Source organism: Lampetra fluviatilis, chromosome 49 (assembly GCF_964198595.1).
Source record: "Lampetra fluviatilis chromosome 49, kcLamFluv1.1, whole genome shotgun sequence".
Taxonomy (NCBI): Eukaryota; Metazoa; Chordata; class Hyperoartia; order Petromyzontiformes; family Petromyzontidae; genus Lampetra; species Lampetra fluviatilis.
Window position 1 is genome coordinate 4,025,137 of NC_136323.1, and position 27,983 is coordinate 4,053,119.

Sequence of the window (27,983 nt, forward strand, 5' to 3'; positions counted from 1 at the left end):
GAGTCTCTGTGTATCTGTGTCTCTAAGCATCTCTATGAGTCTCTGCGGGTCTCTACGTATCTCTGTGGGTCTCTACGTATCTCCATGAGTCTCTGTGCGTCTGGACGGGTTTACTGTTCGGCTAAAAGTGTGCTCTGCGTGGCCACAATCACACCGCTGTACTGTGGCTGGTATCTTTAATATTCCATTGACGGAGGAAATGTGCTGCTGACGTTCTGACGTGGTTGATGGGGGGGAGGAGGGGGTGGAGGGGAGAGGAGGGGGGAGGAGGGGGGAGGAGGGGGGGGGGAGAGGGGAGGAGGGGGGAGGAGGGGGTGGAGGGAGGAGGAGAGGGGAGGAGGGGGAGGAGGGGGTGGAGGGGGGAGGAGGAGGGAGGAGGGGGGAGGAGGGGGAAGGAGGGAGGAGGAGGGGGAAGGAGGGGGTGGAGGGGGTGGAGGGGGGAGGAGAGGGGAGGAGGGGGGAGGAGGGGGAAGGAGGGAGGAGGAGGGGGAAGGAGGGGGAGGGAGGTCGGAGGAGGAGGGAGGAGGAGGGAGGAAGAGGGAGGAGAGGGGAGGAGGGGGAGGAGGGGAAGGAGGGGGTGGAGGGGGTGGAGGGGGGAGGAGAGGGGAGGAGGGGGGAGGAGGGGGAAGGAGGGGGAGGGAGGTCGGAGGAGGAGGGAGGAAGAGGGAGGAGAGGGGAGGAGGGGGAGGAGGGGGTGGAGGGGGGAGGAGGAGGGAGGAGGAGGGAGGAGGAGGGGGAGGAGGGGGTGGAGGGGGAGGAGCAGAAGGAATTGTCGCGATGAACCCTATTAACACCAATCTACTTGTTGTTGTTGTGTGGCTGATGTAGATGCAGACCAACAGCTACAATTTCACATTCAGGTGACCAGGCCAGACCACCGCGTCAGGAGCAGCAGCGGAGTGCATCGCTGTGATGTCTCTCCTTCGAATTTGCGGATCGGGACATTGCGTCCGTTATACGATGCACGGTCCGTTCTGGATGAGCCCAGTCGTGCACTGCTGCAGAGTTTAATTTTAATTATTTTATTTATTTTATTTATTTTTCATTTGTGCCATCATCAGTTATCCGCATCTGCTGCCATGGTTCGTGCAGTTGCTGGATGCGGTTGAGGGTGGACCATGAGCTCCGTGGAAGATCAAACGCCGAGGGATCTTCTGCGTCGGCGTCGTTCACAACGCCGACGTCAAAGTCGCCGGGTTCGAGTGTCCAGCACCAGCCACTGGTGGACAGCGCCGCCTCGCGGTGACCACGTGGCACTGAAAGCCACGTGGTGAGCGAGTGGGTTGGTGAGCGTGTGAGTGTGTGGCTGTGTAAGTGAATGAACGAGTGGGTTAGTGAGCGTGTGAGTTGTGTAGGTGAATGAACGCGCGGGTTAGTGAGCGAGTGAGTGTGTGGCTGTGTAAGTGAATGAACGAGTGGGTTAGTGAGCGTGTGAGTTGTGTAGGTGAATGAACGAGTGGGTTAGTGAGCGAGTGAGTGTGTGGCTGTGTAAGTGAATGAACGAGTGGGTTAGTGAGCGTGTGAGTTGTGTAGGTGAATGAACGAGTGGGTTAGTGAGCGAGTGAGTGTGTGGCTGTGTAAGTGAATGAACGAGTGGGTTTGTGAGCGTGTGAGTGGGTGGTTGTGTAAGTGAATTAACGAGTGGGTTAGTGAGCGTGTGAGTTGTGTAGGTGAATGAACGAGTGGGTTAGTGAGCGAGTGAGTGTGTGGCTGTGTAAGTGAATGAACGAGTGGGTTAGTGAGCGTGTGAGTGGGTGTCTGTGTCAATGAATGAACGAGTGGGTTAGTGAGCGTGTGAGTTGTGTAGGTGAATTAACGAGTGGGTTAGTGAGCGAGTGAGTGTGTGGTTGTGTAAGTGAATGAACGAGTGGGTTAGTGAGCATGTGAGTTGTGTAGGTGAATGAACGAGTGGGTTAGTGAGCGAGTGAGTGTGTGGTTGTGTAAGTGAATGAACGAGTGGGTTAGTGAGCGTGTGAGTGGCTGTGTAGATGAATTAACGAGTGGGTTAGTGAGCGTGTGAGTGGGTGGTTGTGTAAGTGAATGAACGAGTGGGTTGGTGAGCGTGTGAGTGGGTGGTTGTGTAAGTGAATGAACGAGTGGGTTAGTGAGCATGTGAGTTATGTAGGTGAATGAACGAGTGGGTTAGTGAGCGTGTGAGTGGGTGGTTGTGTAAGTGAATGAACGAGTGGGTTAGTGAGCGTGTGAGTGGGTGTCTGTGTAAGTGAATGAACGAGTGGGTTAGTGAGCGTGTGAGTGGGTGGTTGTGTAAGTGAATGAACGATTGGGTTAGTGAGCGTGTGAGTGGGTGTCTGTGTAAGTGAATGAACGAGTGGGTTAGTGAGCGTGTGAGTGGGTGGCTGTGTAATTGAATGAACGAGTGGGTTAGTGAGCGTGTGAGTGGGTGGTTGTGTAAGTGAATTAACGAGTGGGTTAGTGAGCGTGTGAGTGGGTGTCTGTGTCAATGAATGAACGAGTGGGTTGGTGAGCATGTGAGTGGGTGGTTGTGTAAGTGAATGAACTAGTGGGTTAGTGAGCATGTGAGTTGTGTAGGTGAATGAACGAGTGGGTTAGTGAGCATGTGAGTTGTGTAGGTGAATGAACGAGTGGGTCAGTGAGCCTGTGAGTGGGTGGTTAGGTTAAGGAAGGAGCGGGTGTACGAGCCGGTGAGTGAGTGGGTGAATGGGCAAGCATGTGAGTGGGTGGTTAAGTTAGTGAATGAGTGGGTAAATGAGTGAGTTGGTGGTTACGTTAATGAATGAGCAGGTGAGAGAGCGGGTGAGTGAGTGAGCGTGTGAGTGGGTTATTAGGTTAATGAATGAGCGGGTGAGAGAGGGAGTGGGTGAGTGAGCGACGTGAGCGAATTAATGAGTGAGTGGGTGAGAGAGCGAGTGAATGGGTGAGTGGGTGAGTGAGCGAGTGAATGGGTGAGTGGGCGAGTGAGCGAGTGAGTGGGTGAGTGAGTGTGCATGTGAGTGAGTCATTAGGTTAATGAACGAGCGGGTGAGAGAGCAGGTGAGTGGGTGAGTGAGCGAGTGGGTGAGTAAGCGAGCGAGTGGGTCGTTAGGTTAACGAACGAGCGGGTGAGAGAGCAGGTGAGCGGGTGAGTGAGCGAGTGGGTGAGTAAGCGAGTGAGTGTGTCGTTAGGTTAATGAACGAGCGGGTGAGAGAGCAGGTGAGTGGGTGAGTGAGCGGGTGGGTGAGTAAGCGAGTGAGTGTGTCGTTAGGTTAATGAACGAGCGGGTGAGAGAGCAGGTGAGCGGGTGAGTGAGCGAGTGGGTGAGTAAGCGAGTGAGTGGGTCGTTAGGTTAATGAACGAGCGGGTGAGAGAGCAGGTGAGCGGGTGAGTGAGCGAGTGGGTGAGTAAGCGAGTGAGTGGGTCGTTAGGTTAATGAACGAGCGGGTGAGAGAGCAGGTGAGCGGGTGAGTGAGCGGGTGGGTGAGTAAGCGAGTGAGTGTGTCGTTATGTTAATGAACGAGCGGGTGAGAGAGCAGGTGAGCGGGTGAGTGAGCGAGTGGGTGAGTAAGCGAGTGAGTGGGTCGTTAGGTTAATGAACAAGCGAATGAGAGAGCGGGTGAATGGGTGAGCGAGCGGGTGAACGAGTTGGTGAGCGAGCGGGTGAGCGGGTGAGCGAGCGGGTGAGCGAGCGGGCGAGCGGGCGAGCGAGCGGGTGAGCGAGTGGGCGAGTGAGCGGGTGGCCGGGTGGAGCTACCGTTCGATGGTGAGCTCGCGGCTGGACGCTTGGTTCACGTTCAGAACGAGTTTCTTCTCGACGCCCGAGCGCAGCTTGAAGTACTGCTTCTCCTTGTCCACGGGCACCGCGCTGCCGCACAACAAAGACAAAGGTCCCCCGTGTAACCTTAACGGATATGTGCTAGGGCAAGTGCTGTTACAGCGAGTCGCACCTATGAAGGCCGGCACTGAGCACGAGGGGGGGGTAGAGGCGTGGCCAACAGCAACCACGCCCGGCCGCCTTTGTCACCCCAGTGCTGATGCTTTATTTACACTGCGCCAGGTACTCGGTTAAGGCCGAGTAAACCTAGGGGAGGCCCAGCACTGGTTATTCGCCAGCGGTGTTGGCCGCGAGCGGGAGTCGAACTCGGGTGGCTGGGTTTGTCGCGCTGCGCAGAACCACCGCACCACCGCTCGCCGCACACAAGGACGAAGACACGCGCCCTCCATCATCACCGCCACCACCATCATCACCTGAAGTTCCCCTTCCCGTCATCCTCCCTGATCTCCATGGCGACGGTGAAGGTGAAGAGGTCGGGGTTGGGGGTGGAGGCCGTGAGTGCCGGACTGGAGCCCGGCCCCGACGATCCGGCTCCGCTGGGCCGGGCGCAAACCTCGAACGCCGCCGCGAAGCTGTGCAGTAGCCGGCTCACCTGCCGGGGGAACAAATGAGCGAGTGAGCGAGTGAGTGAGTGGGTGAGCGCGTGAGTGGGTGAGCGCGTGAGTGGGTGAGCGCGTGAGTGGGTGAGCGCGTGTGGGGGTGGGTGTGCAAGCGGATGAGTGGGCGGGTGTATGAGTGAGCGAGTGAGCGAGTGAGCGAGTGAGCGAGCGAGCGAGTGGGTGAGCAGTTGTGCGAGAGGGTCTGTGAGAGGGTGTGCAAGTGAGCGAGCGAGTGGGTATGTGGGTGGGTGAGCAAGCGAGCGGATGAGTGAGCGGGTGTGTGAGTGAGCGAGTGGGTTAGCAGGTGAGTGAGCGTGTGTGCGAGAGAGTGTACGATTGAGATAGTGAGTAAGCGAGTGAGCGGGTGAGTGAACGGGTGTGCGAATGAGCGAGTGAGAGGGTGTGTGAGCGGGTGTTCGAGTGAGCGAGAGAGTGGGTGTGAGTGAGAGTGTGTGTGAGCGGGTGTGTGGGTGAGCGGGTGTGCGAGTGAGCGAGCGAGTGGGTGTGTGAGTGAGCAAGCGACTGGGTGAGCCGGTGAGCGAGCGACTGGGTGAGCCGGTGAGCGAGCGACTGGGTGAGCCGGTGTGCGAGTGAGCGAGTGAGAGGATGTAAGAGTAAATCAGCGAGCGTGGGCGGAGTGACCTCGTGCGGCTCGGGGCAGCGGAAGACGTGGATACGGAAGATATCAGCGGCGTTGTGGCTCTCGGTGAAGCCGAAGCAGTCGCTCTCCTGGGTGGCGCGGTGGCCACGCACGCAGAACAGGATGCGCTGCACCGGGTAGCGGGCAATCTCCACACTGCTGTCAGCCTCCAGGATCCTGGGGACGCGGGGACACAGAGACACGGAGACACGGGTGTCTCAAACACAGCGTGCCGTGACATTGACACACTGCTGGGTGGTTGGGTGGCAGAGTGAGTGGGTTGGTCAGTGGGTGGCTGAGTGAGTGGGTGGTTGGGTGGCTGAGTGAGTGGGTGGTTGGGTGGCTGAGTGAGTAGGTGGTTGGGTGGCTGAGTGAGTGGGTTGGTGAGTGGGTGGTTGGGTGGCTGAGTGAGTGGGTGGTTGGGTGGCTGAGTTAATGGGTTGGTGAGTGGGTGGTTGGGTGGCTGAGTGAGTGGGTTGGTGAGTGGGTGGTTGGGTGGCTGAGTGAGTGGATGGTTGGGTGGCTGAGTGAGTGGGTTGGTGAGTGGGTGGTTGAGTGGCTGAGTGAGTGGGTTGGTGAGTGGGTGGTTGGGTGGCTGAGTGAGTGGATGGTTGGGTGGCTGAGTGAGTGGATTGGTGAGCGAGTGGTTGGGTGGCTGAGTGAGTGGATTGGTGAGCGAGTGGTTGGGTGGCTGAGTGAGTGGATTGGTGAGCGAGTGGCTGGGTGGCTGAGTGAGTGGATTGGTGAGTGGGTGGTTGGGTGGTTGAGTGAGTGGGTGGTTGGGTGGCTGAGTGAGTGGGTGGTTTGGTGGCTGAGTGAGTGGATTGGTGAGTGAGTGGGTGGCTGAGTGACTGGGTTGGTGAGTGGGTGGTTGGGTGGCTGAGTCAGTGGGTGGTTGGGCAAGTGAACGTTAACGGCGGTGTCAGAGAGTCCTTCGCCATCTTCATCCGCGCACCGCGATCCGACGCCACTCGACCACCACAAAAACATCACCGCACGCACCGCACCGCCCTCACCGCACGGAGCCCCCGGAGGCGGTGGGCACGGCGAGCGCCACCTCCAGCGGCGCCAGGCACTGCTGGCGCAGGATCGCCGCCACGCGCAGCGCCTCGAGCTCGCTGCGCGGGGCGTCCACGCTGGCGCTGCCCAGGTAGGTGACGCGCGGGAACACCAGCAGCTCGGCGGCGCCGTCGCAATCCTCGCAGTCGTCGTCGCCGCGCAGCGACCGCGACGACCGCGACGACGTTGGCGACGCCGAGTCCGGCCCGCGGGGTCCTGGCGAAGGGCGGCACGGGGTGGCGAGAGGCAGCGGGGAGCGCGTTCTTGTTAGGGCGCGCGGCACGCGGATTGGACGCGACGCGACCAAGCGAGCGAGAATGAGCAGTCGCGTCGTGGCGCGAGACGTTGGGATGCTGCTGGATGCTTCTGGACGCTACCCGCGCGCGCGCCCCGGTCTTTGTGCGGCCTGCGTAGGCATCTCGCGCGTTATCGCGGACTGCGCTTTACCCCCCGTGTGATATTTTATTTATTGTAATGTGAATTTTCCATGACGTGGTGTTCTTTAGGAACGCAACTACCACTGCGCTAGAGGAGGAAAGGCGAAACTTCATTTACCGTTTATTTTTTTCGTGACTCCGCTTACCTATTCTCCCATCGGTTATTCGTTTTGATTGTAACTACAAAAAATAGATCTTCACACCTCATCTTGATTCCTCCTGTATCAGCTGACGCCCGAATGCTCAATTGTTATTATTGTTACACTTCCTCTTTGGTGATATGATGAATGCGCCGTTGTCATTGTTGTCATCATCGCCGTCGACGACGGCAGCGGTGGTGAAGACGATGATGACGACAACGATGACGACAACAACAACAATGATGATGACAACACCGTCGTCATCGTTGTCATCATCATCGTTGTCGTCGTCGCCGCCGCCGTCATTGTCGTCATTGTAGTCGTCGCCGCCATCGTCGTCGTCATTGTTGTCATCATCGTCGTCATCATTGTTGTCATCGTCGTCGTCATTGTTGTCATCATCGTCGTCATCATTGTTGTCATCATTGTTTTCATCGTCGTCATCATTGTTGTCATCGTCGTCGTCATCATCGTCGTCATCATTGTTGTCATCGTCGTCGTCATTGTTGTCATCATCGTCATCATCATTGTTGTCGTCGTCATTGTTGTCATCATCGTCGTCATCATTGTTGTCATCGTCGTCGTCATTGTTGTCATCATCGTCGTCATCATTGTTGTCATCGTCGTCGTCATCATCGTCGTCATCATTGTTGTCATCATCGTCGTCATTGTTGTCATCATCGTCATCATCATTGTTGTCGTCGTCATTGTTGTCATCATCGTCGTCATCATTGTTGTCATCGTCGTCGTCATTGTTGTCATCATCGTCGTCATCATTGTTGTCATCGTCGTCGTCATTGTTGTCATCATCGTCGTCATCATTATTGTCATCATTGTTTTCATCGTCGTCATCATTGTTGTCATCGTCGTCGTCATCATCGTCATCATCATTGTTGTCATCGTCGTCGTCATTGTTGTCATCATCGTCATCATCATTGTTGTCGTCGTCATTGTTGTCATCATCGTCGTCATCATTGTTGTCATCGTCGTCGTCATTGTTGTCATCATCGTCGTCATCATTGTTGTCATCGTCGTCGTCATTGTTGTCATCATCGTCGTCATCATTATTGTCATCATCGTCGTCATCATCGCCGCCGTCGTCGTCATCATTGTTGTCATCGTCATCATTGTTGTCATCGTCGTCATCATTATTGTCATCATCGTCGTCATCATCACTGTCGTCGTCATCATTGTCGTCATCATTGTCATCATCGTCGCCGCAGTCGTCGCGTGCACCCACCCTCCTTGGAGCAGCGGGGGTTGTTGGCCACCGTCTGCGAGTCGCTCATCTCGCCGTCCGTCCGCTCCGCCATCACCGACGCTCCTTCGCCCTCCGCTGAGTGGGGCTCTCCCCTCGTCGTCGCTTCCTCCTCCTCCTCCTGCTCATCGTCGTCATCGGCCTCCTCCTCCTCGTCCTGGGCGCAATCGCTCAGCATGGCCGCCAGCTGCTCCTGCAGGGCGCTCTCATTGCCGGCGCCCGGGATCTGTGGCGGATGGCAATGCCCCTCACGCTCATACGTCTTTGTATTTTATATAAAAATACACGTGACATTATATTAGGTATCTATCTACTTATATAATATTATACATACAACATTATATTATATATATATTTACTTATATAATATTATACATACAACATTATATTAGATATCTATCTACTTATACAATAGTATACATACAACATTATATTAGATATCTATCTACTTATATAATATTATACATACAACATTATATTAGATATCTATTTACTTATATAATATTATACATACAACATTATATTAGGTATCTATCTACTTATATAATAGTATACATACAACATTATATTATATATCTATTTACTTATATAATATTATACATACAACATTATATTAGATATCTATCTACTTATACAATAGTATACATACAACATTATATTAGATATCTATTTACTTATCTGTTTATTTATATCCGTATTTATTTATTTACTTAATTTCACACCCCACCCCCCGTGTGTTGGAGAGCAAATCCACAGTTTGTGATTGTAAATGTTGTGGATTTGCTGTCCGACACGCCGGTAGTACTGTGCCAGTCACGAATTGGCCACGTTCTGTTGACGCCACACAGCCTCACTCATTGGCTGTGTCGGGTGGTGGCGGGTTTAACGACACGTTCGCATTTACGTGATCTAACTTCAACAAAAACCTATGCTCTGGATCATATTGGTCGCGAATGCCCACATGCTAAACTTTAAAAGTGATCAATTTGGTGTTTGAACATCTTAACACCTCCTGTTGCATTGCCAGAAAGGGTGAAACATTTTCTTATTCTTCACCACTCCGTAGTGACCTGCAGCGTGGCCGTGGCGGTTAGTGGTGGCAGTTAGTGATGGTGGTGGCGGTGGTGGTGGCGGCGATGATGGTGGTGGTGGCGGCGGCAGTGGTAGTGGTGGCGGCGGTGGTGGCGGTGGTGGCGGTGGTGGTGGCGGCGGCGGCGGTAGTGGCGGCGGTGGTGATGGTGGCGGTGGCGGTGGTGATGGTGGCGGTGGTGATGGTGGCGGTGGTGGTGGCGGCGGCGGTGGTAGTGGCGGTGGTGGCGGTGGTGGTGGTGGCGGCGGTGGTGGTGGCGGCGATGATGGTGGTGGTGGCGGCGGCGGTGGTAGTGGCGGCGGTGGCGGTGGTGGTGGTGGTGGCGGTGGCGGTGGCGGTGGCGGTGGCGGTGGTGGCGGCGGCGGCGGTAGTGGCGGTGGTGGCGGTGGTGGTGGTGGCGGCGGTGGTGGTGGCGGCGATGATGGTGGTGGTGGCGGCGGCGGTGGTAGTGGCAGCGGTGGCGGTGGTGGCGGTGGTGGTGGTGGTGGTGGTGGCGGCGGTGGTGGCGGTGGTGGTGGTGGTGGCGGCGGTGGTGGCAGCGGTGGTGGTGGTGGCGGCGGTGGCGGCGGTGGTGGTGGTGGTGGCGGCGGTGGTGATGGTGGCGGTGGTTGAACGCGGCGCCGGTTGAGACTAAACGGTCAGCTCCAGTCCTCAACACGAGGCAAGCCCAGAGTTGAGACACACAACGTCAAGACTTGCCACCCCCTGCACCCCCCCCCCCCCACCTTGCCCCCCCCCCCACCTTGCCCCCCCCCGCTCGGGATTGCAACAAAATCTCACCGTGGGACCGGCACAGCGCAGACGCCTCGGGAGGGGGGGCCCGGGTAACGCACCCCCCCCCCACAACACCCCTTGCCCCCACCCCCCCTGGTTCTGTACTCACCCCCACTGCCCCCCCCCCCGCCTCTCGTTTTTGCAAATCCGGCGAGCGAGCCACCGGTGACTCAATGCGCGGCCGCAGTATTGCCGCACCTTCCCGTAATCATCTGGCCGACCACCACCATCATCATCCTCCTCGCCATACGGCGGTGGTGCAATACAGACATTCTGAAATGGCGGTGTTGCTACTCATTCATTGTAACGCCGATGATTATCAGTGTTATGCAAAGTCTATTCGCAAAAGCCTCACGTGCCCGTGCGAGGACTAAACAAAGATAAAGCTCCTCGCGTATCCACCCCATCGACCGCGTGTTGCCTGTAACAGACCGCTGGGGCAAGTGCCGTTAGCGAGCAGCACCTGTGAAGGCCGGCACGGCACACGAGGGGGTGGGTGGCCACAGCACCACGCCCGGCCGCCTTTGTCTCCCCAGTGCCGATGCTTTATACGCACCGCACCAAGTACACATTTGTAAGGCTGAGTCGACCTCGGGGGAAGGCCCAGGACCGGTTCGGTTATTCACTGTGCCGTGCCCTCCTGCCGTGCCCCCTGCCGTGCCTCCCGCCGTGCCCCCCCCCCCCCCCCGCCGTGCCCCCCCCCCCCCCGCCGTGCCCCCCCCCCCTGCCGTGCCCCCCCCCACCCCCCCCTGCCATGCCGTGCCCCGTGTGTGCCCACCGTGATGGCGACGGGAGAGAGTGTGTGCGTGCACGCTTTGTCCCGGCTCTGTTTGCCAGCAACCCCCGTCTCGTACAGTGTCTCCCTTTGTGAGCCACCGGCGGCGTTCGCACGCCATGCGCGACCCCTACCCTCCCCTCCCTCCCTCCCGGGTCAGCAGGTCAACCGCAAAACGAGCGGATCGGACGGCAGAGGCTACGACGCCGCCGGCACCGCTGAGAAGGCCGTGTTACCACCACTGAGAAGGCCGTGTTCCCACCGCTGCCGCCGGTGACGGCGATGTTGTACGCGCGCGTGAGGCACGGAGAACTGCTTTCGGCACCGTACGTAGCCAGCCGCGCCAATCGGAGGTGCGGGGGACGGACGATAAACTATACGCAGGGCTCCGGTGGGCCTTCTAATATCTGACGGAAGAGCGTTCCAGACGGCCGCAGAAGCGCGTCTGAAAGTGCCGCGCGATGCGGTGACCGCCTGCTGCGAGGATGACCGGAGTTCGCGTGATGACAATGATGACGATGACCATGCTGATGATGATGATGCTGCTGATGATGATGATGCCGATAATGAGGTCACCTTGAGGCCCGTGCCGTCGCTGCCGGGGGGTGGCGCGGCAGGGCTGCCCGGCACGAGGACGAAGTCCTCCGAGTTGGGGGTGGACACCGAGTCCGATGAGCAGCTCACCTTCCTCGCCCCGGCCACCTCCGCCATCGTCCACCACGCTCGCTCACCAAACCGCACGCCAACTTGCTCACCCACCGGCTCCCTCGCCCGCTCACTCACCAAACGGCACGCTCGCTCGCTCGCCAACTTGTTCACCCACCAGCTCGCTCGCCCGCTCGACCACCCACTTCAGTCGCTCGTCCGCCAGCTCACCCACGCTCGCTCGCCCGCCCGCCCGCTCAACAGCTAATGCATCCGCTCACCCACCCAGCTGCCCCTTCGCTCGCTCACCCACCTACCCGTCCCGCTCACTCATCGACTCGCTCAACCACTCACTCGCTCACCCCCTCACCCGCCCACTCGCCCACCCGCTCACCCGCCCGCTCGTTCACGCAATCGTTCACCCACTCATCTACACGCCGGGCCCCTCGCCAACTCGCCCGCTCATCCACTTGCTCACCCCCTGCCTGATGCCCCGCCAATGCTGTGGACACAAACAAGACGAGGCAACGGTCAGGTTACACTTTCATGAGATGCCGACCACACTTGCATTGCTATCATGAACAGACATGGCCACGATATCCGACCACGTGGTTCACGGGCAGAGCAAGTGGCTCACAATCTGCACGTTTCAAGTTCATGTCCTGGTTTTTTTTTTGGGAGGGGATTGACTCAACCCATCATCGCTCCCTCCAGGGTCGATAAAATCAGTACCACTCAGCGAGGAAGTCAACAGCGGTTTTACCTATGGATAGACTCGGCTCCCGCCGTAGGAACGTGGAATTTCCACTACTGGCTCTGCAGGGCTTGTAAACCGGCTATGAGCACCGATGGCTCAATGCTCGTTTAAGCAGCAGGAAGTCAAACGGGATGATGATGATAATTACAATAACAACATTTATTTGCCCACGAAAGCCTCACCGAGTCTCAAGACTCTTTGACAGGAGGCCCCTGCCACGACGCGCCATTTGCCCAATGCCATTTCGAGTTGAGGCCAGGCTTAGATATCAATACGTGTGTCACTCCTCTCCTAGGGGAGGTGGGGGGGGGGGGGTCCCCGCGCCATGTGGGTCCTGGTGAGGGCTGTTTGACCATACTTCACCAATTGGCGACGGCGGCGCGCGTAGACGTGGGGGCATAGAGGCAGGAGTACCGTACGGCGATGGCCATTTGCTGCACCGAACCACCACCACGTGGGCATGCATCTAAAAGTCACGCAACGCGTGACTAGGAATCCAGTTGGAAATCGCGCAAAAGAGCAGTGCGAGCCCCCGTCTTGTCAGAGAACGACCCGCGCGGAAGCGGATCTCACAGAGCTACATCCGAGACACCTTCTATAATTGACCTCTGATCCATGCAATAGCGGCGATCAGCACTTTCTTAGCCGCTGCTGCAGAGACTGACGCTGGGCGCACGGCAAACTCAGAGCGGTATGTTACTGGTAGGAACCACCTGGTTTCACCAGCTCACAGGGGATTATTGTGTCCGTCCGTCATGCATCATAAAATGGGAGCTGTGGGGCTGGGTGGAGAGGGGAGGGTGGGGAGGGGCTGGGTGGGGAGGGTGGGGAGGGGCTGGGTGGGGAGGGTGGGGAGGGTGGGGGCTGGGTGGGGAGGGGAGGGGCTGGACACCCCGTGGTGCCCTTATAAAACTCAACGTTTGACCTACTCACGCCGGCATGTGCCCGCCCTCACAGTCGGCCATATTTGCGGAATACACCACGCCGCCGTTGACCCTGGCCATTGACCGAGCAACCCAACGTTCCTACCAGCTCCCTCCGCGAGTTTGAAAAAGTGAATGTTTTCCACTGCCTCCGTTTGCCGCCGCCACCACAAACGACGAACCCGCGTCCGTGGCAGAAAGCGCGAACAAAACAAACAAACACACAGCAACAGCAACAACGACAACGACGACGACGATGAAAATGAGAGTGGGGCGAGCGAGCGAAGCAGAATAAAAAATATGTATTCTTGATTCTTTCTTTTGCTGTGGATTTCACACAGCTGATGACGATTGCTTGTGTTGCAGTCGAAACGTCGTGAGATTTTTTATTGTTTTATATTTTCATTATTTTATTATTTCCCTTCTACGTGACTTTACCGAAAGAACCAAGAATATGAATCCGTGCAGTCACGAAAGCTTCAAATAAAAATTCATAATAAGAAAGTCAATGAAGACGTCCCTCTGGCAGGAGACGCAGAAAGGGAGTGAGAGAGCGAGGAGAGACAGGGGGACGGGCAGGATGTGGAGAAACAGATCCGCGCCCCGTGGCAGCTCATGTGCGATATGAGATGTGCCAACCCTCATCCTGCTGCCACAAGCCGGTGCGTGTCTGTGATAGCCACAACCCCACAAGTGCCATCAACTCCACAAGTGCCATCAACTCCACACGTGTCATCAACTCCACACGTGTCATCAACACCACACGTGTCACAAGAACACACGTGTCATCAACTCCACACGTGTCATCAACTCCACACGTGTCACAAGGACACACGTGCCACAACTCCACACGTGTCATCAACACCACACGTGTCACAAGGACACACGTGCCACAACTCCACACGTGTCATCAACTCCACACGTGCCACCAACACCACACGTGTCATCAACTCCACACGTGTCATCAACACCACAAGTGCCATCAACTCCACACGTGTCATCAACTCCACACGTGTCATCAACACCACACGTGTCACCAACACCACACGTGTCATCAACTCCACACGTGTCATCAACACCACAAGTGCCATCAACTCCACACGTGTCATCAACTCCACACGTGTCATCAACACCACACGTGTCATCAACACCACACGTGTCACAAGGACACACGTGCCACAACCCTACAAGTGCCACCAACTCCACACGTGTCACAAGGACACACGTGTCATCAACTAGGGCTGAACGGTTAATCGATTTTAAATCGAAATCGCAATTTGGAACAGTGCGATTATGAAATAGCAAAGGCTGCGATTTTTAGCGATTTGAAAAGTCCTAATACTTTCTAATTTGAATTGTTATTTTTTATTATTAGAACTTTATTTATTTAACTTAACAATTGTTCTGTTTGATTGTTCGATTTCAATTAAAACAGTTTCATAAATACATGTTGGAAGCAATTCATATATTTTAAGTTCTCATCCTTGCATTAGAATATATAGAACAGTTCGTATTTTGATGGTATCATGCGGTAATGCGCCATCACATGTTTTAAATCTATTACACAGTGAATATTGAATTGACGCTTGACTTAAAAATGTTAAATCTCAAATCAAATCGCAATATCTGTCAGAAAAATGGCAATTCGATATTTTCCCCAAATCGTTCAGCCCTACCACGAACGCCACACGTGCCACAACTCAAATACTCCCTACAGAAGGTCTTTCTTCAGCTGCTTCTAGTGGAGCAGTGGCATGGGCAAGCAATTGCGGGATGTGCCTCTACCCCCGCCCATCAGAGGTGTGGACTCGAGTCATGTGACTTGGACTCGAGTCAGACTCGAGTCATGAATTTGATGACTTGCGACTCGACTTGGACTTGCATAACAATGACTTTGTCCCACCTATGAGATGTGGACTCGAGTCATGTGATTTGGACTCGAGTCAGACTCGAGTCATGAATTTGATGACTTGCGACTCGACTTGGACTTGCATAACAATGACTTTGTCCCACCTATGCCGCCCATCATTCACACACTATGCAGCAGCAGAAGCAGCACGACGCGTTATGTGCACGGTGAAACGTTAAACAGACTTTCGGAACCACAAATACAGCTGCAGAGTAGTTGTTGTTATTATGCCTTTGTTTTTTTTGCAAAGGCGTGATAACACGCAGATCCGGCGTTAACCAAAACACTTCCCTACTAACCATTGCTCAGCAAAACACACACACACGAAAAAAATGTCACTCGCGTTTTTTTGTTTTTAACTCCCCGGCATTCAGTCAACAACAAAAACACCACGAGTTCGAGTCACGGCCAACATGAGTGGCGATTATCTTAACCAGTTCAGGGACTCCCCTAGGTCAACTCGGTCTCAAATGGGTATCTGAGCGGCCAATCACGTGGCGGGGAAAGACAAGAAGTCCCAAAGCGGACTCGACAACAGGATTCGGAAATCGCTTGCTGCCGTTGGGTTAGGCCACGTGACAGAGAATGACGGGGCCAGATTTGTGCGTCGTGAAGACCCTCTGCCACCCGACGTAGACCAAATCTAAATTCATAATCAATAATTGCATCCAGCATCATCGGGCAATTCGCCAGAATGGCCAGAATGGCGAATTGCCCGATGATGCTGGATGCAATTACCAGCGAAACGTCGTACTACTCAAATTGTAAATGTTGTGGTTTCACGCTTCAACACACCGGTGGGCTAAAGCAGTGAACTATTTGTCTTTTGTCAACGTGACACTTTTTTACTGATTGGCCGTGTCGGGTGGTGGAGGGTTACGACACATTTATAAATAACGCGATCTAAACCCAAAACGTTGATTATGAATAATATTGGTCGCGAAAGCCTGCTACGTGTTAAACTGACCAAAACTAAATATAAAAAATTGTCGTCTGGTGGTGATCGGTGGCGGCAGGGCTTCACGACACAAACTTAGCCAGATCGTTCTAGATTTGAAGTTTTCGTGACTGCAAGAGTCCATACTCTTTAGGTTTTTTCGGTAAAGTCACGTAGGTAAAAAAAAATTAAATCACGACGTTTCGGAGGCAACACAAGCTTCCGTCTTCAGGTGGAACCATCACAGCAAAATTATTGTATGAATGATACAGTAATTGTTTTATTTTAATTTTATTTTTTTACCTACCTGACTTTACCGAAAAAACCAAATAGTATTAGCCAGATCGGTTTCCGCGTGGCCCGACCCATTTAGAGTCCAATGAAGGATCGTCAACGTTGCCTTTGGAGACCTACAGGTGATATACCTAAGGGGGCAATCTTCTTGGTTCTTTCGGTAAAGTCACGTAGAAGGGAAGTAATAAAATAATAAAAATAAAACATAATAATATATTATTTTATTATGTTTTATTTTTCCCTTCTACGTGACTTTACCGAAAGAACCAAGAAGATGAATCCCTGCAGTCACGAAAGCTTTAAATCGAAATTTAAGGGGGCAATGTTTACACCACGCCGTTCAGAAACACGGGGCCATTCGCGACAAATGTAGAACGCTCGCTGAATGAAAAGTTCGCAAAGAAGAAACTCGGCGAGATGCATGCCTTGGCATTACATCGAGAGCCAGAGAGAGAAGCACGTGGATTTCGAGAACGCACGCAGGTCAATGACATCATCTAAGCTGTTAATAACAACACAACTATAATTGGCCTTGGGCAGGACGCGTCACGCCTAGAAGGGATGGCGGTCCGATGGTCGAGACCGATGACAGAGTGGCACCCAAGGGATGGGGACGCGTTGTGAAACGATGCCCATCGAGGAGAGGGAGCGCGGCGATCAGGAGGTCGTGGGTTCGATCACGACCCTGACGCTTGCTGCTGTATATTTGGAGTATGGGTGTATCTCTCTCATCGTTATCATGGTGGCTAGGAAATGTTAACAACCTCGCCTGATATGCAGGAGATGGTGGGTTCGATCCCGACCCTGACGCCTGCTGTATATGTGGAGTTTGCGTGTCTCTCTCTCTCTCTCTCATCATCTTCACGGTGGCTAAAAGATGTTAACTCCCTCGCCTGGTATACAGGAGGTCGTTGGGTCGATCCCGATCCTAACGCCTGCTGCTGTATATTTGGAGTTTGCGTGTCTCTCTCTCTCATCATCATCACGGTGGCTAAGAGATGTTAACTACCTCGCCTGGTGTGCAGGAGGTCGTGGGTTCGATCCCGACCCTGACGCCTGCTGTATATTTGGAGTTTGCGTGTCTCTCTCTCTCATCATCATCACGGTGGTTAGGATATGTTAACTACCTCGCCTGGTATACAGGAGGTCGTGGGTTCGATCCCGACCCCTGACGCCTACTGTATATTTGGAGTTTGCGTGTCTCTCTCTCATCGTCATCACGGTGGCTAGGAGATGTTAACTACCTCGCCTGGTATACAGGAGGTCGTGGGTTCGATCCCGACCCTGACGCCTGCTGATGTATATTTGGAGTTTGCGTGTCTCTCTCTCTCATCATCATCATCACCGTGGCTAGGAGATGTTAACTACATCGCCTGGTATACAGGAGGTTGTGGGTTCGATGCAGACCCTGACGCCCGCTGTATATTTGGAGTTTGCGTGTCTCTCTCTCTCATCATCATCATCACCGTGGCTAGGAGATGTTAACTACCTCGCCTGGTCTACAGGAGGCCGTGGGTTCGATCCCGGCCCTGACGCCTGCTGCTGTATATTTGGAGTTTGCGTGTCTCTCTCTGTGGTCGCGTGGATTTCTCTCCGGATTTTCCCCCTCCACAATTAGAATCAACGCGCGTTTGGAGTATATCGTTCGCTGTGCGTTTCCACGTGATAACCCACTTCGCCGATCTATCATTTGTGTCCAGGTTGCTTCTGAACAAGAGCTATACGGGGGACTCCCCTACTTACGAATATTCGACTTACGAACTTTCTGAGCTGCCTGTTCGGACCGAGAGTCGTCAGTGCAATAGACCGCGGTGGTTGTTCGATGCCATTATCCAGCATTCCCTGCATTGCTGCCTGGGCCACCGCCAAATGTCTGTTGCTGTGTTGTCGATGTGCGGTTCATAATGAGCATCTCTCTGCTGTTCGCGAACATGAAGCTATTGCCTGTTACAAGTTGATTCATGAAGATAAGAGAGCAACTGTGACGACATCTCTTGGTAAGGGTTTCAAGAGAGTAGCGAGGAAACACGAGCATCAAAGATAATTAGTATCTACATCTGCAGAACGTGAAGAACCAGTGGCATCTACATCTGCAGAACGTGAAGAACCAGTGGCATCTACATCTGCAGAACGTGAAGAACCAGTGGCATCTACATCTGCAGAACGTGAAGAACCAGTGGCATCTACATCTGCAGAACGTGAAGAACCAGTGGCATCTACATCTGCAGAACGTGAAGAACCAGTGGCATCTACATCTGCAGAACGTGAAGAACCAGTGGCATCTACATCTGCAGAACGGGAAGAACCAGTGGCATCTACATCTGCAGAACGTGAAGAACCAGTGGCATCTACATCTACAGAACGTGAAGAACCAGTGGCATCTACATCTGCAGAACGGGAAGAACCAGTGGCATCTACATCTGCAGAACGTGAAGAACCAGTGGCATCTACATCTGCAGAACGGGAAGAACCAGTGGCATCTACATCTGCAGAACGTGAAGAACCAGTGGCATCTACATCTGCAGAACGTGAAGAACCAGTGGCATCTACATCTGCAGAACGTGAAGAACCAGTGGCATCTACATCTGCAGAACGTGAAGAACCAGTGGCATCTACATCTGCAGAACGTGAAGAACCAGTGGCATCTACATCTGCAGAACGTGAAGAACCAGTGGCATCTACATCTGCAGAACGTGAAGAACCAGTGGCATCTACATCTGCAGAACGGGAAGAACCAGTGGCATCTACATCTGCAGAACGTGAAGAACCAGTGGCATCTACATCTACAGAACGTGAAGAACCAGTGGCATCTACATCTGCAGAACGGGAAGAACCAGTGGCATCTACATCTGCAGAACGTGAAGAACCAGTGGCATCTACATCTGCAGAACGGGAAGAACCAGTGGCATCTACATCTGCAGAACGTGAAGAACCAGTGGCATCTACATCTGCAGAACGGGAAGAACCAGTGGCATCTACATCTGCAGAACGTGAAGAACCAGTGGCAACTACGTCTGCAGATCGCGAAGAACCAGTGGCATCTACATCTGCAGAACGTGAAGAACCAGTGGCATCTACATCTGCAGAACGTGAAGAACCAGCGGTATCTATATCTACATAACGTGAAGAACCAGTGGCATCTACATCTGTAGAATGTGAAGAACCAGTGGCATCTACATCTGCAGAACGTGAAGAACCAGTGGTATCTACATCTGCAGAACGTGAAGAACCAGTGGTATCTACATCTGCAGAACGTGAAGAACCAGTGGCATCTACATCTGCAGAATGTGAAGAACCAGTGGCATCTACGTCTGCAGAACGCGAAGAACCAGTGGCAACTACGTCTGCAGAACGTGAAGAACCAGTGGCATCTACATCTGCAGAACGGGAAGAACCAGTGGCATCTACATCTGCAGAACGTGAAGAACCAGTGGCATCTACATCTGCAGAACGGGAAGAACCAGTGGCATCTACATCTGCAGAACGTGAAGAACCAGTGGCATCTACATCTGCAGAACGTGAAGAACCAGTGGCATCTACATCTGCAGAACGTGAAGAACCAGTGGCATCTACATCTGCAGAACGTGAAGAACCAGTGGCATCTACATCTGCAGAACGTGAAGAACCAGTGGCATCTACATCTGCAGAACGTGAAGAACCAGTGGCATCTACATCTGCAGAACGTGAAGAACCAGTGGCATCTACATCTGCAGAACGGGAAGAACCAGTGGCATCTACATCTGCAGAACGTGAAGAACCAGTGGCATCTACATCTACAGAACGTGAAGAACCAGTGGCATCTACATCTGCAGAACGGGAAGAACCAGTGGCATCTACATCTGCAGAACGTGAAGAACCAGTGGCATCTACATCTGCAGAACGGGAAGAACCAGTGGCATCTACATCTGCAGAACGTGAAGAACCAGTGGCATCTACATCTGCAGAACGGGAAGAACCAGTGGCATCTACATCTGCAGAACGTGAAGAACCAGTGGCAACTACGTCTGCAGATCGCGAAGAACCAGTGGCATCTACATCTGCAGAACGTGAAGAACCAGTGGCATCTACATCTGCAGAACGTGAAGAACCAGCGGTATCTATATCTACATAACGTGAAGAACCAGTGGCATCTACATCTGTAGAATGTGAAGAACCAGTGGCATCTACATCTGCAGAACGTGAAGAACCAGTGGTATCTACATCTGCAGAACGTGAAGAACCAGTGGTATCTACATCTGCAGAACGTGAAGAACCAGTGGCATCTACATCTGCAGAATGTGAAGAACCAGTGGCATCTACGTCTGCAGAACGCGAAGAACCAGTGGCAACTACGTCTGCAGAACGTGAAGAACCAGTGGCATCTACATCTACAGAACGTGAAGAACTAGCGGCATCTACGTCTGCAGAACGTGAAGAACCAGTGGCATCTACATCTGCAGAATGTGAAGAACCAGTGGCAACTACGTCTGCAGATCGCGAAGAACCAGTGGCATCTACGTCTGCAGAACGTGAAGAACCAGTGGCATCTACATCTGCAGAACGTGAAGAACCAGTGGCATCTACATCTGCAGAACGTGAAAAACCAGTGGCATATACATCTACAGAACGTGAAGAACCAGCGGCATCTACATCTACAGAACGCGAAGAACCAGTGGCATCTACATCTGCAGAACGTGAAGAACCAGTGGCATTTACATCTGCAGAACGTGAAGAACCAGTGGCATCTACATCTGCAGACCGTGAAGAGCCAGTGGTATCTACATCTGCAGAACGTGAAGAACCAGTGGCATCTACGGCTACAGGAGATTATACAACTTTTAAAGCCATTCCCGTGTTCAGTATACACGCCGTACATGTTTGGAATCGACTTACGAACATATCTCTGGAACTCGTTCGTAAGTAGAGGAGTCGTTGTATAGCTCAGTGGGCCTTACCTGGTCAAATAAAAAATGTGTTTATGATTGAACATAGCTCCGCCCACTGCTCATGTAACCCCGCCCACTGCTCAGGTAGCCCCGCCCACTGTTCAGGTACCTCCGCCCACTGCTCAGGTAGCCCCGCCTACTGCTCAGGTGACTCTGGGGGCCAATCTCGGACATTGCCACCGAGATTGTCCCCACCCACGGTGGTTGAAACCGCATTATAATTATTCATAAGAGTGTGTCAACAGCAATCATCGTGCGTACATGTCTAGGAGTTCCGTGTGTGTGCGTGTATAAGGAAATACAGTACGGCACAAAGCGCCTTACCTTACACGCATGCAGCCTTCCTGTTACATGGCAGCCGCTTTACATACCCCCAAATGATGATGGCGTTGTTGATGCCGAAAGTTTGCACAATCCAATCGATGACGACGACGACGACGACGATGATGGTGATGATGGCTAAAGGTGCATCCTTAAAACTTAAAATAGGTGCTGCTGCTGCTGATGATGATGAATCCTAACCCTGCATCATTAACAATTCTCACAAAAGACTATGACGGTGATGGTGATGATGGCTAAAGGTGCATCTTTAAGACTTAAAACAGGTGATGCTGCTGCTGATGATGATGATGATGAATCCTAACCCTGCATCATTAACAATTCTCACAGAAGACTATGACGGTGATGGTGATGATGGTGATGATGATGATAACGTTGCTGGCCGGTTCACCTAACAGCACCGTCTCGTCATTAACACTTACACTCGAGTGTGACGGTGATCGTGGCGATGTCTAGCTGTCGCCTCGCCACACATACACACGCGGCTCGTTCTCCCCCTGAGCTCGGCTGTAATCGCGCCCGAGGAAGCTGAGCTCGCGCCCAGCCGCGCTGTTTACACGCCGACGTCACAATACACACACCCAGTCCTGACCACGTGGGCAGGAGGATTTGCCGCAAACACCATCCTTGCTCCACTCACTTTTAATTTTAATTTAATTTTGTTTTTGACGATCAGAGGAAACAAAAAGATGCTCGGTGTAGTCGGCACTTTGTTTCGTTCATCATTTCGGGGTTCATCTTCTTGGTTCTTTCGGTAAAGTCACGTGACTTTACCGAAAGAACCAAGAAGATGAATCCCTGCAGTCACGAAAGCTTTAAATCGAAACATTTCGGGGTTTTTTTGTTGTTTTTTCAATGCTTGGCTTTACGTGCCCCCCCCCCTTTTTGAAATGAAAGATTTCACAAAAGTTTCCACGCTCTGCTCTCCTCATTCTTATCCCCCCCCCCCTCTCTACCCCCCCCCTCCGCTCTCTAGAGAGTAAATCCACAACATACTGTGCATATACAAACTAACCCACAGGCACAACTTGCTTTTAATTCGTTTTTTTTGTTAACTCCATTATAGAAGGCTTTCGGGTTAGATCGCGTATCTAACCGATGTAACCCACAAACCTCTATTGTGGATGATATTGGTCGCGAAAGCCTACGCGTTGAACTGGTTTTTTATACCGTATACAATTGTTAACTTTTTTAATGTTGAAGGATGTGACGGCGATTTGGCTCGCAGATTCATATCTGACTGCTGTGAATGTCCACGCGATGGTAAGCCACTTCGGTGAGCTATCGTTTGTGGCCAGGTCGCTTCTGAAAAACACATTCCTGCGGAGGGAGCTGGTAGGAACGTTGGGTTGCTCGGTCAATGGCCTGCAGGGTCAACGGCGGCGTGGTGTATTCCGCAAAAATGGCCGACTGTGAGGGCGGGCACAAGCCGGCGTGAGTAGGTTAAACGTTGAGTTTTATAAGGGCACCACGGGGTGACCAGCCCCTCCCCACCCAGCCCCACCCAGCCCCTCCCCACCCTCCCACCCCCCACCCAGCCCCACCCTCCCCACCCAGCCCCACCCCTCCCCACCCAGCCCCTCCCCACCCAGCCCCTCCCCACCAAGCCCCTCCCCACCCAGCCCCTCCCTGCACGACGGACACAATAATCCCCTGTGGGCTGGTGTAACCAGGAGGTTCTCCTACCAGTATGATTCTGAGATTTGTGCCAGAAAGACGCCACACGTTCAATAACCCAAAAGTAAACTGACTTGACACTGTGAAGTAGAGTGCGCGTACCATTTCACGGTTCAATGAACGTGCAGCGTTACTTGGGGTTGTAGTGTGCCGTGATAACAAAAAAAAATGTTTACCTACCTGTACAACATTCCTCCTGTACAGCCATGGACAAAGAGTATATCCATTGTCTCCAGTTAAAGTGGGAGCTTTCCTTTTCGAACAAAGACGGTCAATGCTACTACATACTCTTTGGTTTTGTTTCGGTAAAGTCACGTAGGTAAAAATAAATGAAAACAACTCAATTAAATCACGACGTTTCGGAGGCAACACAAGCTTCGGCCAATGCTGCATCGCGCGCTTCAGGTGCGCTTCTGCGACCGTCTGGAACGCTCTTCCTTCCGATACGAGCAAGCCACCAAGAGCTATGCACTCACGTCTAACTTGAAAACCAATTTCTCCTTCTCCCCGCACCTCCGGAAGTAGAACCCAGAGGGTTGTCTGAATGATTAAATCGCCCGTGCGACACGGCAGTTGAAAGAATGACGCAGGTGCCTTCGTGGGGGGTTTCGTTTGTTTGTCAAACTCCCTCCCACCTCGCACCTCTGCCTCCACCCAGCAGGACAAACGGGTACAACACGCAGGTAAGTCGATCCGGTGGGGTAGATCGCGTCTGGTAGAATTGCAGCGGAATCGCATGCGGCTCTTTGGTTTCACCGTCGCGGGCAAAGATGTTGAATTTTTTTTTTCAAAACTGAAATCTTAAAAGTTATTTAACGTTAAATACAAATTGATTATGGAAATTTCTCGGCGACAACGAAATGCACTTTCAAACTGTGTTGTTAAAGAAGGGGGTAAATAAATGCAATTCACGAAGTTGATTGCTTCTAATTAAATTTCGATTTAAAGCTTTCGTGACTGCAGGGATTCATCTTCTTGGTTCTTTCGGTAAAGTCACGTAGAAGGGAAATAATAAAATAAGATTAAAAAAATTATGCTTTCTTTTTATTATTTTATTATTTCCCTTTTACGTGACTTTACCGAAAGAACCAAGAAGATGCTTCTAATTCGTTTTTTTTTTAAGTCGGAATGCGTTCGTCATCTGCTGCTGTACCTGCTGCCGTGTTAGTGTACAAGTGGCTCTGCGCGTGCGGTCAAATCCAGAATCTAAAAACAAATGTCTCTACATCGTCTTCTTCTTCTTTGAAAGGTTGCTGGCAGTGGGCGAGAGTGTGGAATTGTTGAGATCAAACTACCCCCCCCGCCCCCGACAGCTCCCTCTAGTGTGAGGCCACTAACATCGCTCTCTCACCAACAGTCCTTCGGCCGGCAATTGCAGAGCCTGCACCTTTGACCTCAAGATAAACACGTGGTTTACCGGGGCAATGTAAAATGTAAGACGACTAATAGATGGTCATGATTTCAACTATTTTTTTACTATGTGAACTATTTTTATTTTACCAGGTAAGGCCCACTGAGCTAAGCTTAGCTCTTTTTCAGAAGCGACCTGGCCACAAATGATAGCTCCACGAAGTGGCTTATCGCGCGGAAATGTTTCGCAGCTAAATACTTTAAAAATATGTTTTCAAATGTGGAAGGGGAAAACCGGAGGACCCGGAGAATAATCCACGCAATCACAGGGATAGAAAGAGACACGCAAACTCCAAATATACAGCAGGTGCCAGGGTCGGGATTGAACCCACAACCTCCTGTATACCAGGTGAGGTAGTTAACATCTAATCACACTGCGATGGCAAGATGAGCTTAATAATGAAAAAATAATCATAATTACGCCATTTGTTTATCCAGGAAAGCCTTACTGACTCTCAATACTGTTTTTTTGTTCAGGAGGGTCTGCCACACTGGGATGTCTTACTATGAATGCCATTAAGAGTTTGAGTTTACTAATAGGGTTTTCCCCTTTTTTCTGGCAACAAAACTGACACCTTTTGCAAGGAATCATGCTTACATTAACCACAATACTTGCAGTCAAATGCAAAAAAAAACTCTGATAATTATTTTTTGTTTGCATTTGACTGCAAGTATTGTGGTTAATGTAAGCATGATTCCTTGCAAGAGGTTTCAGTTTTGTTGCCAGAAAAAAGGGGAAAAATCCTATTAGTATATTTTGATATTGGCAAAGGAGGTCCCATGAAGTTTGAGTTTCGCTATGGTGTGGCAGAAATCGGGAGAAAATATATTATAAACTAATCCAAACTACTTTTATTTTTATTTTGCCAGCTAAGGTCTCACAGAGCCACGTAGCTCTTATTCAGAAGCGACGAAGGCCACAAATGATAGCTGAACGAAGTGGCTTATCACGTGGACATTAATAGCAGCAGCCGAATATTCTAGAATGGATGAAGGTCTCCCTCACTCGCTTACAGCGTGTCGCTTCTGGGGCGATTGTTTGACCATACTTCACGATGCTGTCTGGTGATATAACCTCTCCCTTTTAGCATCCCCACTAACTGCTGGTAATTTGACAAACAGCACGCTGTTTTTGTCACTAAATAAATTAGCAGGTGGGCAAAATACGCCTTCTTCGCAAATCTTGTCTCCCCACGTAAACCAAAAAAAATTAACCCGTAAAAACAAAGTTTTTCACTATGAATCCTTTATATGCGTGGCATCGGGGCGGCTAGAGTCCTCTCGTCCTCTGGCTTGAGATGGCTGCCACCTATGGGTCAGATTATTGTGTGCCAGCATTAACCAATTGGTAAATAAATATTTTTAAAAAATTCCCTAAACAGTGTTAAATTTTGGAAAAAAAATTTCACGAAAATTCATTGTCACGCACAACGAGTCTGTGTGCAAAATGTCAGCTCGATTGGATCACGGGAAGTGGGTTAAAAAACGACCGAAAGATTTGCACGGTCCTAAGCAAGCAAGCAAGCGAACTTAATATAAAGGATTTAAAAATAGGAATCAGAATCTGTATTGACACTGGATGAATCCGATTAGCTATAAAGCTCTTTATCAACAAATGTCGAGTAGGGGCAGGTCAAAACGTTACAACAACAAACAGTGCACACACACAATCGATAGGAAAGATAAAGAAATCACTAAAACAACTACGAAAATAATCTGCACCCGCACAGATTCATACAAGAATCCATGGCTGTACCGCCACCTCCTGGCAACCTTCCCCACAAAAATATTAAAAGTGTTTAATAATAACAATAATTCTCTTTGGCCAGACCGAACGAATCACTACTGCACAACAATTATAATTATTATGCAATGTCCCTTCACTTCTTGTCACAAGGCTATTGTGTGAGAGCCCTTCAGAGCTCAGTGGTAAATCCATCTGTGCGGAATTTAATCGATATTCCAACAATATAATTGGGCGTGGTGGCAATGCCCGCCTAGGGTTGGTGGAACACACGGATACTTATTTTTCTTACTTATAAACCGTCTCGGCTGCATGCTGTACTATCTCCCAAGCGGCTGCGATATGGCAGTACAGCAAGTGGGCTCGTTTACCCATCTGTGCGGACCTATGGATGGAGTGTCATCCGCCCACAGTTATCTCTGGGGGTTTCTCTCACACGAATCCAACCTCTCATTCATTGAATTCACGGCCAAACACCCCGATGTAGCCGAAACCCTCCTGAAATACAGTCTTGAGACTCAATAATGAGACGGTCAACAGTCGACTAACAACATCATCATCATCATCGTCCTCCTCGTCGCTACAGTAGTGAAGCATAGATGATGGCAACCGGATATTATCCGCGCATAAGAAGAAATGCATTTCCCATTGTTGTGATTATGATGATGACCACAATTGTGGCCAATACTGTACATGGTACGTGTTCGTCTCAATGACAATATGTAATGTACTGCATGTATACTGCATGTATACTGCATTACTGCTTTGAAACGTTATAACGCACTGCCAGAGACCCAAAGAACACATATACACACACACATAGATAACGGTCATTCATTCAACAATCATATACCAACGCCCGTTTGACACAATGGGATGGCAGTGCTGCTGCTGCTCACTGCTGATGGTGAAGCTGCTGCTGCCGCTGCTGCTGATGATGATGATGTTTGGTGCTGCTGGTGAGACTGATGTAAATGTCCAGCCAGCCGTGCCATACATACCCCGCTGTGTAGAGGCAGAAGGGTGTGGATCGGGACGCCCGTGCCGAGAAGATAGAACGGAAGTGAGATTAGGAACGTCACGACTCGTAACGCTGCATCTCTCTCTCTTAGCTCTCCCGAACTCTCCCACACTAACCCGGCCACCACCACCACCACCACCCACTCTCTCCCTTTCGCCCTCCCGTTAGCCACGAGGTGGCGGTATCACATCACGGCGTCGAATGTACGGAGCGTCGATCATATCGAGAAGAGAAAAGCGAACAACAAATTTGGCATCTATTCCAGATTTGAAGCTTTCGTGACTGCAAGGATTCATGCTCTTAGTTTTTTCGGTAAAGTCACGTAGGTGAAATTTTTTTTTTAAATTAATAAAAATAAAATAATAATAAATCACGACGTTTCGGAGGCAACACAAGTTTTCGTCATCAGGTGGGACCGTCACAGCCAGATTTGCTGTATCAGGGCAGATGAGAGGCAGGTGAGATATTCTTAGTTTTTTCGGTAAAGTCACGTAGGTAACAAATATGAAATTAAAATTAATAAAAAATAAAATTAATAAAAATCACGACGTTTCGGAGGCAACACAAGTGTCCGTCATCAGGTGGGACCGTCACAGCCAGATTTTTGCTGTATCAAGTGAGGCAGGGATTCCAAGATTCTGCACGCCGTAAATCACACAAGCACGCAAACACAGGTGTCTTGAGGGTTGATTGGACGCGTGGCAAAAATCGCCGTCGTTTATGTGAAGCAGGTGTATTTATTTCACGCGTGGGTAGGCTTTCGCGACCAATATCATCCATAATACAGGGGGGTTAGATCGTGTTCATATATAAAGCCGCCACCACCCGACACAGCCAAT

General features: G+C 51.6%; 1 protein-coding gene across 1 annotated transcript in view; it reads right to left on the bottom strand.

The window, feature by feature from the left end:
- LOC144948354 (rab GTPase-activating protein 1-like) overlaps positions 1-27,260 on the bottom strand; it is a gene marked incomplete at its 3' end in the record, with an annotated part of 46,958 nt that extends 19,698 nt beyond the window's left edge. The window contains exons 1-7 of the mRNA XM_078877782.1: positions 27,125-27,260; positions 11,140-11,710; positions 7,907-8,150; positions 6,047-6,305; positions 5,033-5,207; positions 4,205-4,383; positions 3,711-3,821 (exon numbers count right to left, since the gene is read on the bottom strand). Coding sequence (XP_078733908.1) covers positions 3,711-3,821; positions 4,205-4,383; positions 5,033-5,207; positions 6,047-6,305; positions 7,907-8,150; positions 11,140-11,274 — 1,103 coding nt within the window. The remainder of the gene's footprint in view (positions 1-3,710; positions 3,822-4,204; positions 4,384-5,032; positions 5,208-6,046; positions 6,306-7,906; positions 8,151-11,139; positions 11,711-27,124) is intronic.
- Between the last annotated feature and the right edge of the window lie 723 nt (positions 27,261-27,983).